This window comes from Eschscholzia californica, unplaced genomic scaffold, assembly GCF_041429995.1.
Source record: "Eschscholzia californica isolate CP2 unplaced genomic scaffold, dmEscCali1.0.p SCAF_3, whole genome shotgun sequence".
NCBI lineage: Eukaryota > Viridiplantae > Streptophyta > Magnoliopsida > Ranunculales > Papaveraceae > Eschscholzia > Eschscholzia californica.
Window position 1 is genome coordinate 53,464,144 of NW_028238420.1, and position 16,871 is coordinate 53,481,014.

The 16,871-nt window shown below is 35.5% G+C and overlaps 1 protein-coding gene and 1 pseudogene across 1 annotated transcript; both read left to right on the forward strand.

Moving 5' to 3' along the window:
• Nucleotides 1-6,545: 6,545 nt before the first annotated feature.
• Nucleotides 6,546-13,591, forward strand: TH1 (thiamine biosynthesis protein). The gene is made up of 10 exons (XM_086668100.1): nucleotides 6,546-7,192; nucleotides 7,341-7,592; nucleotides 8,078-8,152; nucleotides 9,358-9,433; nucleotides 9,535-9,610; nucleotides 10,793-10,927; nucleotides 11,109-11,173; nucleotides 11,320-11,447; nucleotides 12,389-12,645; nucleotides 12,793-13,591. Exons 1-10 carry the CDS (start codon nucleotides 7,088-7,090, stop codon nucleotides 13,319-13,321), a joined length of 1,698 nt encoding a protein of 565 aa, XP_086524226.1. The 5' UTR covers nucleotides 6,546-7,087; the 3' UTR covers nucleotides 13,322-13,591.
• Nucleotides 13,592-14,918: 1,327 nt separating this feature from the next.
• On the forward strand, nucleotides 14,919-16,129 carry LOC147551843 (uncharacterized protein At1g01500 pseudogene; annotated as a pseudogene).
• The last annotated feature ends 742 nt before the right edge of the window (nucleotides 16,130-16,871 follow it).

The window sequence follows — 16,871 nt, forward strand, 5'->3', positions numbered from 1 at the left end:
AACGTTTTTGTCACCTACTCATCCAACCTGATTTTGAATCTCCCTCATATTTAGAATTTCTTGAGAGGTTTTTGGCCATCTTTTTGAACATCTGATACATTGTATTGACAAAAGTTTGCTTAATAAATGTGTAGTATTGTTTGTGGCTCGCTTGGAACTTTTTTTTTTTTTTTAAATGGCTCGCTTGGAACTTGATATATGATGTTTAATATATATTGGGCCCCGTCAACTAGCTGGGTAAGGGCAACTCCGGTGTAAAAAAGTATATATTAATCGTGCGTGTCAAGTTTTTGAAGATCTCTTATCACTTGTCTTGCGCAGTAAAATGAAAATTCTTTAGTTATTATGTGTCTACAATGTAAGAGCGTCTCCAATGACCATTCAAATTCTAAAAGTTAAAGTGTCAATTAGGATTTTTAGGTTATCTATTAATTTTTTTTAATGGCACTTCCCTCTGTGACCTCTGTGATAATCTGACGACATTTATTGTGAAAGCCTTCAAAATGGAGGTTTTAATAGAGTGCCTATGATAAAATGGAGGGTCCTCCCTTTCACCCCCAACAATAGAGAGAGTTGAGAGGGAATAAGGACAACAAAAAATGGTGGCCAAGAAGTAAGAAGAATATGCCAAAGTACTGGCAATCGGTGTCATTAGGTCAAGCATTAGTTGAAGTGTTGCCTCTTAAACACACATTTCATTTAAACAAATTAGGGATTTCCTTTAGCTAGATTGCGTATAACAACTTGGAGTACGCCTATAAAATCTTATTATTGTCTAATCATATGAAATAATGTATTTGTACTAACATTTCAAAAATATATTTTTCTACTTTCGTAAACATCTGTTGATACGTGGATATTGTTAGACATTTGGTGGATATTTATTATTTTAATATTATCATTATTGTCTTATTATATGAAATAACATATTTTTCTTAATACAATTTATGACTTTTATAGACATATGTAGACGTCCATAACATCCATAAACGTCAAAAAATGCCCATGACACCAACTTGTCTCGAAATGTCTATAATTTCATGTTTCAAACAAATAACAAAGAGAGTGAGAGACTTAAAATATCTCTAACGTATAACACAAATATTTGAGGAAATTTCACGACAAACTAAAACGAATAAACCTTTGGAAATTGATAGGTCTCAAAAAAAAAAAAAACTCATATATTGGAATGTCACCACTACCACCCCTTTGTTGCTAAGGGCACTAAAATAATGGCCCCACCAGAGAAGTGATGATGACGTGGATCATGTCTCGATTCTGTAAACGGCACAGATCTCGGGAAAGATGCTTCAACGGTTAGTTTTGTATGCAGGGAGTTTGTATTGTTTGGTAGAAACTGTATAACGGCTCGCAGCAAAAGCCGCAAAGGAAGAGAGAGAGAGAGAAAGAGTCAAAAGAAACAGAGACTGTCCCACGCACGTTTTGATGCTCTGCCACTCCAGATAAGTACAGAGGTCAAATAATATTACTACCAAGATCATACCGTTCCCTCCTTCCTTATCCCGCCAACCCTACTCCCTTGAACCTCATAACTAACTTGATTTAGGGGTGTCTTTCACTTTATGTCCAAAAATTTACATGAACAACAAACAACACCCAAGAGTGCACAAAATTTTCAATGATTTATTCCTAATCTCTGTTGAAACGTTATTTGATCATATAAATTATTTGAAAACCTAGAACTAGGACGATCAATAGCATCATCATGAATATCTTTCCGATTCAAAAGAGATAAATTTGCAAATAAAAAATATAAGTAATCCATGAACTGATCTTTAAGGGAGCATGTAACTTTTTTTTTTGTTGAAGAACAATTTATTTCCGTTAACAGACATTCATGTATTGCGTAAAGGTTTAATTAGTCTCAATAGTTGTAACATCATTTAACATACTAGTCCAAAGAAGAGATGACACTTTTAAAGGAATGACTTTGTTCCAAATCCATTTTTCAATTATACCCCGTTAAACCTTTGCTTGTTTTAGAGTACTTTATAGAGGGAGTTGACAAAGAATGTATGTTGAGGGCAACCGTACTCGAATATCTATCATAGAGTACAAGGAATTTCTGCTTCAATCTTCAACTGCGTTAAAAGACCGCATTGTCTTGAACCCATGGAAGTTTTGTTCGCCTCAATCTCCACCTTTTTTCTACATTTTGTTTGCAATTTTCTAGCAGTAGCATAAGTTATACCTAGAACTAGAAGTAGCAATAATTAAGAAATAAAATTATAGAAAAACATAGAGAGACATTTTCGTGGTGATTAAAATGATGACAGAGAGGGGAAGAAAAATATTGGTTGGTGGGCAATTGATAGTTGTCATACAAGATATTATTGGAATCCAATTCTATATTATACCAACATTCACCTTCCTCTTATTTTTTTGAATTTTTTTCTACCTTCATTGGTTTAGAAACTATAAAGAAATAAGACTTTAGGCACACCATGCCTATAGCTAACCTCCTATTATTTGCTTGCTCTTATTACTTTTTTTTTTTTGAACTAGCTTGCTCTTATTACTTAACTAGACGTATTTTATTCGGTAAAAAAGGTTTGTAGTTACAACATTAATAATCCACTATATTAATAACCTAATCTCTAATTAGTTTAGTTAAAACAATTATATCACTAAAAATCCAATATATTATTAACTTAATCTCTCATCTTAATTTTTAGTTACAAAAAAGCAATTTATAATTCGTTTGTTTAAATTCATGTATTTTTTAAAAAGTATTTTTCACGGTTAATGTAAACAATTGCACTTTCATAATATGGAACCTACGACTACTGCCTTGCACAGTAGATACATTACCAACTAGGCTACCAATTATTGGTATATTTTTTTGAAATTGACCAATTCATCTCATGCAGCTCAATTATTCTTGCAATCGACTATCATACCTTATAATGCTACACATCCTAATGCATTCATTTTACGATCTGATTTTTTATTTCGTTTGGCTAAGAAAACAAGTTATATTTTGTAAAACCTATATTTCTTTTAAAATATTTCCTCGATGCAAAATATTGTAGAATTAATACTTTTTTAATTTGGTCGGCCGATTTTTATTTTATTTTTTACGTTTGAAGTTCGTCGAAAAATTTGGTCAGTCGACGACCTTCGTCAGAAAAGAAGATGAGGTAGTGAGAGAGATGAGGTGGAGAAGAGAGGTGATGAAATGGAGGAGAGATGAGGTGACTTTATTGTTTTTACGAAATTACAATTTTTGAGAACTTTTGGACCCCTAGGATACTTCCGGAAAATGTTGAAATCTTTTTGTCTATTGGAGGTTAAATCGAACCGGTGGACACTTATAAGAGCTAAAACGACGATTGGTCACAAATTGAGGGCCAACACATAATTAACCCTTTTTTAAATGGTCATTCCACCTTCAAGGCAACCAAATGCTAACATGTTAAAAATGGACTATTATACCTCCACTGGGATGCAACTAGCTCACAACCCTTTCGCAACCAATTCTTACAAATGATCAGCAAACTCAATGCAAATATTTTTAAAATTTGACTATTCTATCTCAAATGTATTGTAAATCGGTTTGTAACCATGTTGCATTCCTTTTGCAACCATTTGGAAACCCTTTGCAAACCCTATCTAAATATTTTTTAATTTGAGTATTATATTTCCCACGCAATGCAATTCTTTTCAACCATGTTGTGAACACTTCGCAAACCAAATGGCAAATATGTTTGAAAATTAACTAGGGTTATTTCCCAATTAGCCCTAAATTTTACGACCAGTTTCCTGCCTAGCCTCATATTTTATCAAAAATACTCAAATGACCCCCTTTTTGAGTTACCGTTATAACACCGTTAACTAGTCATCACCTCTCTCTCTTCTACCTCATCACCTTTCTCTACCACCTCATTTTCGCGCCACTTCGTCGTCTTCACCAGCCAAGGTCGTCGGTTGGACAATTTTCCGGTCAACGACCTTCAAACATTAAAAAAAAAAAAAATTCATCTCTCCTCTTTCTCTCTTTAAAAAAAAAATATATTTTTATTTTCTCTCTCCTCTCTATCTCTCTCCAAATACTCCGGCGAAGGGGAAACCCCTAATGCAATTAACTTAATGCAACCTTTTTGTAACCTAAAGGCGAGTACAAATCCCCATTGACCAAATTACAAAAAAAACATTGAACCTCTCCCCTTCCGCCCACTCTCCCCGTCCCTCGTCTTCCTATCTCTTTCCCTTCTCGTGTCTTTCTTTGTTCGTCTCTTTGTCTCTCCGTTTACCTCTCTTTCTTCTCTCCTCTATGTTTCGGCGAAGAGTAGCGCCTTTTTGTAGGATTTTTGGACGAAAGAACCTTTCTTTCATTTGGAAATTATGTAACGCGGAAAATTTTCATGTTTCCCCAAACATCGACCTACTTTATCTCTCTAACATAATATTTTTTTCTCTCTTATTAATTAATTAAGCCTAAATTTGCCCGTCCATTTTATTTTTTGGGATTTTGGTAGTTTTTTTATGAACTGTATTATTTATGAATATTTTATACGACTAAAAATCATTGCATTTCCGGCTACCAAACATAATTATAAATTTGGAGTAGTGATTAAGAATCCAACAAATCTTTATTTATATTGTTAAATATCTTAATTAGATTGAAGATCATTCCAACAAGGCAAAAAGATACAACTAGTTTGAGAGAGAAAGAAAGAAGAATCCAGCAAATCCTAGAAAGAAAAATAAAGAAAAGAAAGAAAAAAGATGTGGAAACCACCAACATACAGATATACATAGAGTAAATTAGTGATAGGGTTTGAGGAGGCCATCTTTGACATTATCGAACAAAATTAATTTATATGGGACCTACTTATTCTAAATACAGTTGTCTCTAAAGATTGTTTTTTCTTCCTTTTCTCATCAATTAAGATTCTCCTCTTTAATTTAAATAAATATTTGGGAATCTTTATTAATATATTTGAAAGGATAATTCTTAAATTCTACATCAATTGTAATCTTTGTTGATAAGTTTTGATTATGATATAAAGATTAGATTATAGTTTGAATATGGAATAGCAAGGGTCATTTAAAGAGTTAGGCAAAAAGTTGTTTTTATGTCATTCATGGATGTCCATAGAAAAGGAATTTCTTTCTTCAAAAAAAAAAAAATCAAACGTAATTTTCGGCTAGATTTAAATGGTTTTTTTGTGAGAATTCATATGAAGTGAGTTAATTCCACCTTCAAAGTTCTCTTTGAGGATGGTTCTAGCCTACCAGTGCTTTGGAGAAAGCTAAATAATTTTCGGGATGTGAAGACTTGGTCAATTTAGTTTGACAAATTTATTTCGTAAGATGTTATAGGGAAATAAAAAACCCTCGACCTCACCTCACTCTTTCTCCACCTCACCTCTCTCTCTCCCCACCATTCTCTCTGTCTTCTCCGGCTAGGTCGCCGGTCGGAAAATTTTCCGGCCGGCGACCTAGTCGTAGAAGACAGAGAGAATGGTGGGGGAGAGAGAGGTGAGGTGAGGCGGAGGGAGAGTGAGGTGAGGCGGAGGGAGAGTGAGGTGAGGCGGAGGGAGGTGAGGTGAGGCGGAGGGAGGTGAGGTGGAGGGTTTTTTATTTTGAACCATATTCCCCATAAAATATGTTTTCCAGAAAAATTTTCAAAATCTTGCATATTCCATTTAAAATTTCACACCCCTGAAACCATTTAGCTTTCCCCAAAGTGTTGGCCTTCTAGCCGTGTAGGTCTCCCTACCAAACGAGTAAAAGTTGAGTTTCTAGTGTTCACATAGCAAAATTTGTTTCCGTAATGGCAACTGCGGTCAAAGAAATAAGACATTGGGTTTTATTTTCTAGTAATATTCTTACTCGGAGTCCAACTTGTACGTTATACTCTACACTTTTTCTTATGTAGGATCAACGCTTCGGACATATATAGATCGGGTGTATGGGCATATTAGGAAAACCTGCATCCCCATGACTCGATCTGACTCAATAGCCTCGTGTTTCTACTAATGTTTTTCTCTTATTTTTTTGGTTGTTACAAGCAAGGAAAGGGGTTGTAAAGTGTGTATTGAATGGTGTGCCCTTAACGGATGTGGCGTCTGTATAACTCATGTTGCACACATGACTTTCTCCTCAAATATCTATTTTTACCTCACATTAGAGAACTTCTAGAGGAGCCTTCATTCCTGTTACAGACACTTTCCATTACCCAAACAACTTTGTGGGGGTATTCACGTGGAAAAGAACCTCCTATAGTAGTAACTAGGTTTCCTCCCCATCCGATCCCTCTTGACTAACGCCAGACCTATCCCCTAGATAATAGACTGATCTGTTTTAATATAATAGATAATAATAAAAGCTGCCTATAAAATTTTCCCCTCATATTATGTTATTACGTTATAGGCAACCCCATTTTTTTTTTTGTTGAAAGGACAACCCCATTTATAAGGCATCTGAACTTCTTATATTTATCTACCTAACCACTTCAAAAGAAGAGGGAAGAGAGGGATTGAAAATAAACTAATACGAAGAAGAGAAAGAAAAAAACCACCAACAAGGAGGATAAAAAAATGAAATAATAGGAGACTGAGTTCAAGAACGAAAAGAAAAACAAGTGTCTTGTTGTTTGATTACATTATTTTAGAATTTTTCGGTTGCTATAGAAGACTAAGCTCAATAACAAAAAGAAAAACAAGTTGTTTTAGTTAAAAATCTAAACTTAGTCTTGTTTCATTGCATTATTCTAGAATTTGACTGTTGCAATACTCCAAGCATTACTGAAGATAGTAAAGAAAGATTAGAGGGGCGTAATTAGAATTAGACATACTTTTCTTTCTTATAATTTGATTTATTCATCAAGAACGAGTTAATTTTTATTATTTTTCTTTTCCTTCTCCTACCTTCTCTTTGTGTTAAATTCTCTCTATCCTCATTGTTCCAAAAGGTCTCGAGCAATAGCAGTTTGTCGATAATAGTGGTGAAGTGTTTGGGAGAACAAAAATATTTTCTATCGGAATCTTTTTTTGTTTTCCATTTCCTCTTTCCCTTTTTTGGGGGGAAAAATACGTTCCTTGTGCCGCGAGTCCCCACTATGGGCATAGGATATGGACGCTTTATTAGCTTTTTACAAGGAAATTTTCTTCTTCCTAAAACTCTCATGGCTTCTGGATTTCTCACTTATCCTCTCTCTCTCCAGGTAATCACTTCCCTCTCTCCATACATATGTAAACCTAGTTTCTTCATTCACTATCGAACTTATTTAGATTCCGAATTTTGCTCTAAAACTACGTATTTCAATTCGTTGTTGTGCTAAGATTTAGGGTTTTTCAAAATTTCTCGTACAGATTCGTAGTGTAGAATCCAAACGATTGCCTTTCAGAACTATTAGTGGACGGAATTACTCGGTAAAGGCAATGGGAGAAGATGATAGGAGTAGTAGTTTTAAACATAAAATTCCACATGTATTAACTTGTGCTGGTTCTGATTCTGGTGCTGGTGCTGGTATTCAAGCTGATCTTAAAACTTGTGGAGCTCGTGGGGTTTATTGTTCTACTGTTATCACTGCCATTACTGCACAAAATACAAAGGGGGTTCAGGTTGAATTATCTTTATACTCAGTTCTCTTTCTGTTATAACTAAATTTAATGGTGAATACAAGATATGAGGCATATAGGTCACTTTAAGTAAGAGATGATTAGGTTGTTAAGAATTGGAATAGAGAAATTGCAAATAATTGGCAAATTTCTTGTGATTTTCCAAATTTTGCACTGGCAGGTCACTGTTGAACATTTCCCATTTTTAGCAAAAAAACCAAACCCTTAAACTCTTTGACAACACAAAAAAACAATTTTGAAGTTGCTCTAAACACGTCGAATGAAAATCCTTTACGTTCTTGTTTTAATGATTTGGGTTTCAATAGAATTCGAGATTTATTTGAATACTGAAGTTTCATAATTTTAACTTTAGAGCAGGACAACACTCTCGAAAACCAAAAAGCTTTTATTGTTTACCGTTAAACTTGAAATTTGTTTTGTTATTTTTTAAAGATTACTCATTTTTTTACATCTATTGTTGTCATCAGGGCGTTAGTCCTGTATCAGAGGATTTTGTTGAGCAACAATTAAGGTCTGTGCTGAGTGACATGGACGTTGATGTGGTAAGTCATGAAATGGTGATAATTAATACACATGTCAGTCGAACTGTTAGTCTTATATGGTGTTAGGACATAAAAAATACATAATCCTAACCAGCTGTATAGAAATGCTTGAAAATTTCACCAGTCTTCACTGTTTTCCCCTTGAATATTGTTCCTCTGATTCCAAATTCCGCATACAATTGTATGGGGTATTAAGCTTCAGACTTGCTTTCCTTCTCTTGGTTTGTGAGTTGATTCCCATTGATCGAACAACATATGGAAGTTTTGTGGCATGCACCTAGAGATGTTGAGGCTATTAGAAAGAACTGCCGAACTTAAGAAGGATACTTCACAATGCATGAATAGGTGGTCACGGAATAACGAAAAAGTAAAAATGACCAAGATGCGAGGGGAAAACTTTTATTTATCATTGCCAGAAAGACCACCTATTTGTTCGTTTTCATTTTCGGTCTGTTTCTTACATACACCACATCTGTTAGGCCTGAGCGATCATCTTCTTACAAGTTGATCCTCAGCAGGCAATTTTGCCAGCTTTGCAGCCCAAAGAACAAAGCTTACTTTGCTGGGAGACCTTATATTCCAGAGTTCCGTAGTATATCTTTGATTTTCTCCGTTGGCATTGACAAACTTAAGGTACCCGTTCTTGATACTCATGCCCTCATCTCCTTTACTTCTCTATCCTCATTGGTAATTCTTACGTGCTCAATCAAGTGTAGTGATAGCACAACATACTCAATCTGCCCAGTCGTTGAAGTTTCTTCTTAAATGGAGGTTTCAGTTGTTCCTTTCCCAACTTCTCTCTTAGTGTTCCTGCGTCACTCCCTCCTTCTCTGTAGCAATAACAAACAGATTTGCATGTACGTACCTCATAGGAGTTGTAGTACACTAAGCATCGTGCCAAAACTTCTTGCTTTGCCATTGCCAACTTTAACCAATGTAAGCCTATCTAGCTTCATCTTTTGGTTGTAGATCCCTGTCCACATAGAGCGACCGTAAACTGTGTTTGGTCGAGGAAGGTGCCATTGTATACAGACGATATTGTAATCGGTGACCAGATTAATTAGCATTCTCTGGATTTTTAAATGGGAACTAAATTTGGTATTGTTTGGCCAATTAATCATTTAAGATCTGAGACGCTGAAAATTGTTGGTTGTTACTTGTTAGTTAATGTAATTGACAAGAGTTTGCCTTTGGTAAGCTTTCAGGTAAAAACTGGTATGCTTCCTTCTATCGAGGTAGTCAAACTTTTATGCCGTATTCTCAAGGAATTTCAGGTTAGAGGTATGTAACAGTTACTCTTTCATTCCTTATTTCTTTTCAAAAGATAAGATCTCTGCAATTGAGGCATCTTCTGAATTGATTTTGCACATCTTTGAAGGCAGCTTTAGTAGTTGATCCGGTTATGGTATCTACTAGCGGTGACGTACTAGCTGGTCCTTCGATCCTCGCAGGCCTTTGGTATGTAACTATGAATGCTTTTGAGTAGAAGACGAATAATGTTCTGTAAAACATTACACTGTTGATCCCAAATTTCCCAAAGGGTATAAACTAAAGACAACTGCATAAGCTCATCATCCAAATAAAGGAAGTGGTCCTATAGAAGTGTTTTTTTCTTAGAAAACCTATAGAAGTTTTTTTTGTCAGAAAACCTATGAAAGTCTATTATACATCAAAGCACTCACATATACTTCTTATTTTAGAATAGTATGATTTTGCATAAAAGAAATGGTATATTAGATCGAATTGTGCATATGAGATGTAGATGGGCTAGAGTTGGCAGCTTGATAAGAGGTTTGCATTATCTAGTCCATTTAAACAAACTGGAAAATGGTGCTGATAATGAAGAAGAAAAAGGATAGTTGATCGTATTTCCTTAGTGACTAATGGTCTATTGCCTTTGGGAGCTAGCAAATTGCAGAAACCTGAATCACCTTCTCCATTTGTATGAATATCAAATTTTTATTCTGTATATCACAAAACGATTGAAGTAGAATATGATTATGAAGGTTGAGTAACATCAGTGTACCTCTTTGTTTTGGTCAAATTGGATTTGGCTGATTCGATACACATAAGTGGACCTTTTTACTTCGCTACGAAATAAAAATATGTCGAGTTACCTGAATTTGTGTGCGTACTTATTGGCGGAGGATGCCTATAACAAATTTCCACTGGGTAACTGGCTTGAAAAAGTTGTTTTTCGCTCTGAGTTTTTTATTTGGTAAATGATGACAATAACATAAAAGGAAACACCAGGATACACAAATGAATTACCTTTACGGACTATGCTTGTTAAAGATTAAAAGTTTGCCAACTTCTAGTCCTTTTAGTTTATCTGTTTTGATGGGAAATAGCTATTTATGAAAGAAACATTGAGGGAGGGAGGACAAAGCTTTGGGTTGAACAATCTCCTAAAGTATTTTTGGCATATAAACTTCCATTCCTTTATGAAGGTTATTCCTTAAGTTATCTTGAAGCATTTGCATTTCTTTAACTGAATTGGAAGTGGAGTGTGTTGAAGCTGCATTGTGGGAAGTCTTATGCAAGACGATTATCGATTTTATTTTTTCTCTTCTCCATTAAGCTTATTAAATTTTGTTAAAACTCTACTGCAACTCTAATTTTCTAGAACCTTTATCATAGGAAGGAACTTCTGCCAATGGCAGATATAGTGACCCCAAACTTGAAAGAAGCATCTGCTTTACTTGGTGGCGTGCAACTGGAAACAGTTGCTGACATGCGCTCTGCTGCGAAGTCTATCCATCAATTTGGGCCGCGGTTAGTTGTAGTCTCTCTTCTAGTCAGAATTTGGCCTTGATTCTATGCTCTTTAAAGAACACAACAGAACCCACTTATAGAATAATTTTGTCTTACGAAAGAGCTCAATTCCTTGGGACAAAAGGAGAAGAATGTAACATGGTTCCTGTTGAGATTAACAATATCACATTTTCTTTTCCAGACATGTGCTTATCAAAGGTGGTGACCTCCCTGCTCCATTAGATGCCGTCGATATACTCTTTGATGGTAGACTAATATATTTCTTAAAAACGGTGCATCATTTTACTTTATTTTCCCTTTTATTTCGGGTAGTAATGGTTTTACTTGCATCAAGACTCCTAAGTTCTATTATTCAAATTCAATGCCTCAAGTCGATTCTTCTTATTTTTTAGGAGACAATTTTCACGAGTTACGTGGACCACGTGTATACACTCGTAATACTCATGGAACTGGTTGCACTTTGGCATCATGTATAGCGGCTGAGTTAGCAAAAGGTTCACCCATGTTACCTGCTGTTCAGGTAATCTTTATCTTCTTATGTTTTCAGATCCTTACTAAATTGCAATGAACTTGGCAAAAACTTAGTTGTTTAAATAGATTCGTGTGGTTCTTACGTCTTAACATTTATGCATGATTTGCAATAGGAGAGCTTAGTCCAACATGGTGCATGTATTTACTTTCATAGTGTTCCTTCACCTAATCAAAATTTCTGTCAGTGTAACTGAGTGTGTTCAAATAAACCTTGTGTGCAACGATCAAACTTTTAGGATGTTCCTTTTCATGAGAAAGTCTATAATGGTCTTGGAATTGTGATTTTTGTATTGCTTGAAACTTGAAAGTGATAAGAAGAATCAAGAGACATCCTCTTACCAGGAGCTTAATGTAACACTCACTCTCCCAGATTGGTCATATATTTCTTTTCAGCCACCACCCTAGGTTCCGGTATTAAGGTACGTGCGTATTTCCGCAAGTGCCTGACCTAGACCACCCCGGCTTCCTCACCTAATCGTTTAGTTTAGGCACCAAGCGTGCCAAAAAGGCTTTGTCAGTATTTAGAAAAGCTGCTTATAATCCCTTCACAGATGCTCTTCCTAAGCAATGTGGGTCTAGGCTGCTTTCCAGCTCGTGTGCATCACAAGTTAGGAGCAGGAATGACATAAAGCCAGGGGATGGAATGTGGATAATGGATGTAAGAATTAGTTTCATCTACATGACTGATGTATGTTCTTGTAACTCTTGATTTCTGAAACCATTTTTAATCGTAGGAGTCTAAATGAATTATTTGTTTCGGAAGTTGTTTCCTTGTTTGTTAACTTGACGATTGATACTATAAGCCAATAGCTAATCGGGTCGTGAAACTTCCTATTCTCTGAGCAGGTGTTATTGGCTTTGTTCTTCTTTCTGATTACTTGGCGTATTTAGAATATGAGATTCTTATATCTTTTCTCTGAGTTGATCCAGGTGGCAAAACGCTATGTGGAGACAGCCCTAGAATACGGTAAAGACATTGTTATTGGAACTGGGCCTCAAGGTCCATTCGATCACCTGTTCAAGCTGAAGCATAATTTCAGCAGGTCCTCTAGGAGGATAGGTTTCGATCCAAATGATCTCCTCCTGTATGCGGTTACCGATTCCAGGATGAATAGGAAGTGGGGGCGCTCCATAACAGTCGCTGTAGAAGCTGCCATACAAGGAGGTGCTACCATTGTTCAGCTCAGGTTAGTGCCAGTGTGTTATGCCTTAAATTGAACCTAGGGTTGAACCTTGAATCAACATCAGAACCCTCTCAGACTTCGAACCTTTGTTCGTTGAAAATTGTACTTTCTAATATTAATAAAAGGAAAAAGTTTCCTTCGACTTTACAGAGAAAAGGAGGCTGACACACGGGAATTTGTGGAGTTAGCCAAGGAATGCTTGAAAATTTCTCGTTCCCATGGAGTTCCTCTACTGATAAACGATCGAGTAGATGTTGCCCTTGCCTCTGACGCTGATGGTGTCCATGTTGGCCAATCTGACATGTCAGCACGTCTGGTCCGTGATCTTCTTGGGCCCGAGAAAATAATTGGGGTCTCCTGCAAGACACCAGAGCAAGCTTTACAAGCTTGGGTTGATGGTGCAGATTATATCGGAAGCGGCGGTGTTTTCCCAACGTTAACAAAAGAAAACAACCTAACTATTGGCTTAGATGGGCTGAAAACTGTCTGCTTAGCTTCGAAACTACCTGTGGTTGCTATTGGTGGTATTGGTATGGGAAACGCAAGCTCTGTGATGGAAATCGGTGTCCCTAATTTGAAAGGAGTTGCTGTAGTATCGGCATTGTTTGATCGTGAATCTGTTTATGACGAGACTAAGAAACTGCAAGCTGTGCTTACTAGATCAATACCGAAGAAATAAGATTGAAAGAATTCCTGCTTGGATATTCCTGCTTGGATATTCCTGCTTTCTGATTGAGATTTTTTGGAGGCCCATACTGGTTCTTATAAATTGGTAATAATTTGGCCCATTGTGTTAGGTTTGAGCATAGCCATCCTGTTAATGATTAGTGGATTAATATTTATCTACCAAGTTTATGTTACGATGTGAGGAAATGCTTTCTTGTGAACAATTACTGGATCTATTAAAGTATAATTATTTGCTTCTAATATACGACTGTTTTAATCTTTAGACATTTTCTTCTTGTTACTGAATTTTTCAGAGTCTTTTCCATTTTCTGTCCCCCAATTAAGTAGAGGTCGAATAAGTCAAACTACATTCTGACTTACATGGGGTTCAATAATTTTTTGTTCGATTTTTATTTGTCAATATATTATCTACCAAAATATAATAATCTAAACAACAAAGGCAGTAGTTCGGTCAGGATTCAAAATATCGAACAAATTACATCATCTTGGTCCAAATAGAGCAAACAAGATCTAAACCAGATTCAATAAATCTGAACCTAATTAAACAAATCTGATCATCTTGGTTCTATTCGTATGCTCGAAAACAGAGAAACAAAAGCACGTCAAACATAAGAGTAAATTAAAACCGGAAACAAGATAATAAATCAAACAAGAAGACAAAAGGAGAGAACTAAAATAAAAAAAAATCTGTATCTCGTCAAAAATCTTAACAGATACGTTGCAAACAAAATTGTTCACATTTTGATTTCGTCGAAACCGAAAATCAAATCCCAAACAGAAGAAACATAGATCGTGATTACAAAACCAATCATTAGATGATTACAAAACCAATCATTATTTCACTGCTCTAGTCCATTAACGAGTTTGTTTCATGAAGCAGATTTTTCGATTTGTTGATGGATATCCAGAATGATGGAGAGAAAGAAATGGTTTAGTTGATATTTTTTTCGTGTAAAATCAAGAGGAAATAACTATTTGGGTTCAGAAAATTATCATAATAACTAAAAAAACCATCATCTTTTTCTATTAACTAAAAGTTGTTATAATATTATGGATAATGATGTATAAGGTTTAAAATAATATGAGTAATTATCAATCAGGTCATTTTCTATTTTTTCGTTCCCAAAATACCCTTACACATCAAACTTCCCTTACTTTCTTAAAAATTCGAAATTATTTTCCTATCTTCTAGGGTTTGCATTTTGTTCTTCTTCGATGCTCCTTGTTTGATTCCTCTTCTTCGAATCTTCTCCACGAAAACGGTGGTGGTAGTAGTATTACTGGTCCTAACAAATACCAGTAGCAATAATGGTGTATCGGATTTCATTGTGATTTGTGAACTGGCGAAACCCTAGTTTACACGTGCAGAATATTTCATGGCTTTCCGATCAGAACTGTCTCACTTATACAACTCACTCTAATCGTAGTAAAGGTGATCTCTTCGTCATTATCAATCTCAAAATTTCTCATTCTCTCTCTCTCTAAAACTACATCTTCAGAGATTCACTTTTATAAGTGTAATTTTTTTTAGATTGAAAAGTGTAATTCGTTTTACGAGAAGGAAGATATTATGTGGGTCGTTAGAACGGATGGGATTTCCATGGGGAAATGGTAGTTTAGGGTTTGATGATCATCAGGAGTTTAGAGTTGGAGACTGATCCTAAGAAAGGGTGGAGTATGGATTGTTATACAAGTTCAACAATTTCATCTGGTTCTTCTGCTTTTTTTTCAGCCTAAACTTGGGATTTCATAGCCTTCTTACAAAGACGATTCATGTTAGCCCTAGACGAAAATCACTCAGACATGGAGTTCTTGATGCTATTCTTGAGGATGAAGAAACTGAGAAACTCCCACAAGCCATGAATGGTGTCTTTCGAAACAGGAACTTGCAGGTAATTTGAAGCAAATTCCTTTCTTATGATTTGATTGTTTGTGAATTGATTAACTATTGCATATTTGATTCATAGGCAATTGTATTTAGGATGATTTTAGATGAAAATTGTTCACTTTTTTCCGTAATGTGGGAAACCAATTCCTTTTAGAACCTATTTGTCTTGTTTCGTTATATCGATTACCAAGGACACCATAAGCCATTACCATATCTGCAAAATTTTAATAAGATCGATATGTGGATGTTTTGAAGATCCAAGGATATGGATGTGTGTCTTTTGTATAGAAAATGAATCTTAATATGAAATTCTGTATAATTGCTTCCATTTTAAAACCTCAATTCAAATTAAACTAGTATATAGAAATATACATGGTGTGATATTAGCGGTACTTTGCTTTCACGACTTCTTTTGGAACGTATATAAGAGATTAGGAGCAAAGGATGATTGGGGATTTTTATCGAAGTTTTGTATTGAACAGTACTTAGTGTTGTATAGTGTCGCCTGTTTCACCGAATTATTTCAAAGAGGTTTATATCGATTTTCTTTTTATGACTAGTAATTTTCTGTATTTAGTTTCTTTACACTATTGATATATTAACCAGCTTACGATACTTTTCATGTTCTTTCTATTTTTCTTCTTGAAACTAATTCTAATCCCATTTGAGCTTCAACAGGAAATAGACGCAGAATTTGATGATTATGAATTATAGGGGAAACTTTCAAATGATTTCTATAACTCACAAGATAGTTACTACGATGAAGATGGACAACTCTCGTGGTTCAATTATGGTGTTAGAGTTGGCGTTGAAATTGGTTTGGGTATGTGTGTTGGGACCGAAATTGGCGTTGGTCTTCTAATGCGTTCTTACCAAGCAACAACTAGAGCATTTCGAAGAAGATTCATTTGAAATCTGATCTTCTTGCCCGACTCCCCTGAGTTGTTTCAAGCGAAAGATTGTTCCGTTAATCTAGGACTACGGAATCGTTTGTATAAACATTGTGAAGTGAGCAGAGGTAGTATATCATTTAGATGGTTAAATTTAGTTTTTTTTTTCAGTTTTCTCCTTTTACTTCTTCTTGATGAGGGTTTTCTACGTAAGGGGAAATCCTTACTGGATGACTCCTCCACTGCGGAGATGTTATTTTCTTTCATTTTTGTGGGGGAATTAGAGTAAGCTTGTGAGTGCATACAAATATGTTCATTCATGTTTTTTCCTTTAATTTACTTTTTTTGTTATTGTTTTTAGAGTTGAGCATTCTTTCATGTGAAAAAGATCTTGTAACAAAATCACTTTGTCCCCATTTTCTCTCTCTCTCTCTCTCTCTCTCTTTCTCTCTCTGCCTCTCTCTTCTGTATAAATGTATGTAGCTTAAAACATTCATCAAGAAGGGATGAGCTCAGATGGTAGAGCACTCGCTTAACATGGGAGAGGTACGGGGATCGATACAGATGGACGTTGAAAATTGCTGTAGAAATGCAATGCATACAGATGAATGCAGACACACATTTGCAGTTTACATTATGCAAACACATGTTTGCATAACAGATTGTTGCAAACATGTTTGCATAACAGATTGTTCCAAACACGTTTGCATAACAGATTGTTGCAAACACATTTGCACGTTTGCATAACAGATTGTTGCAAACAC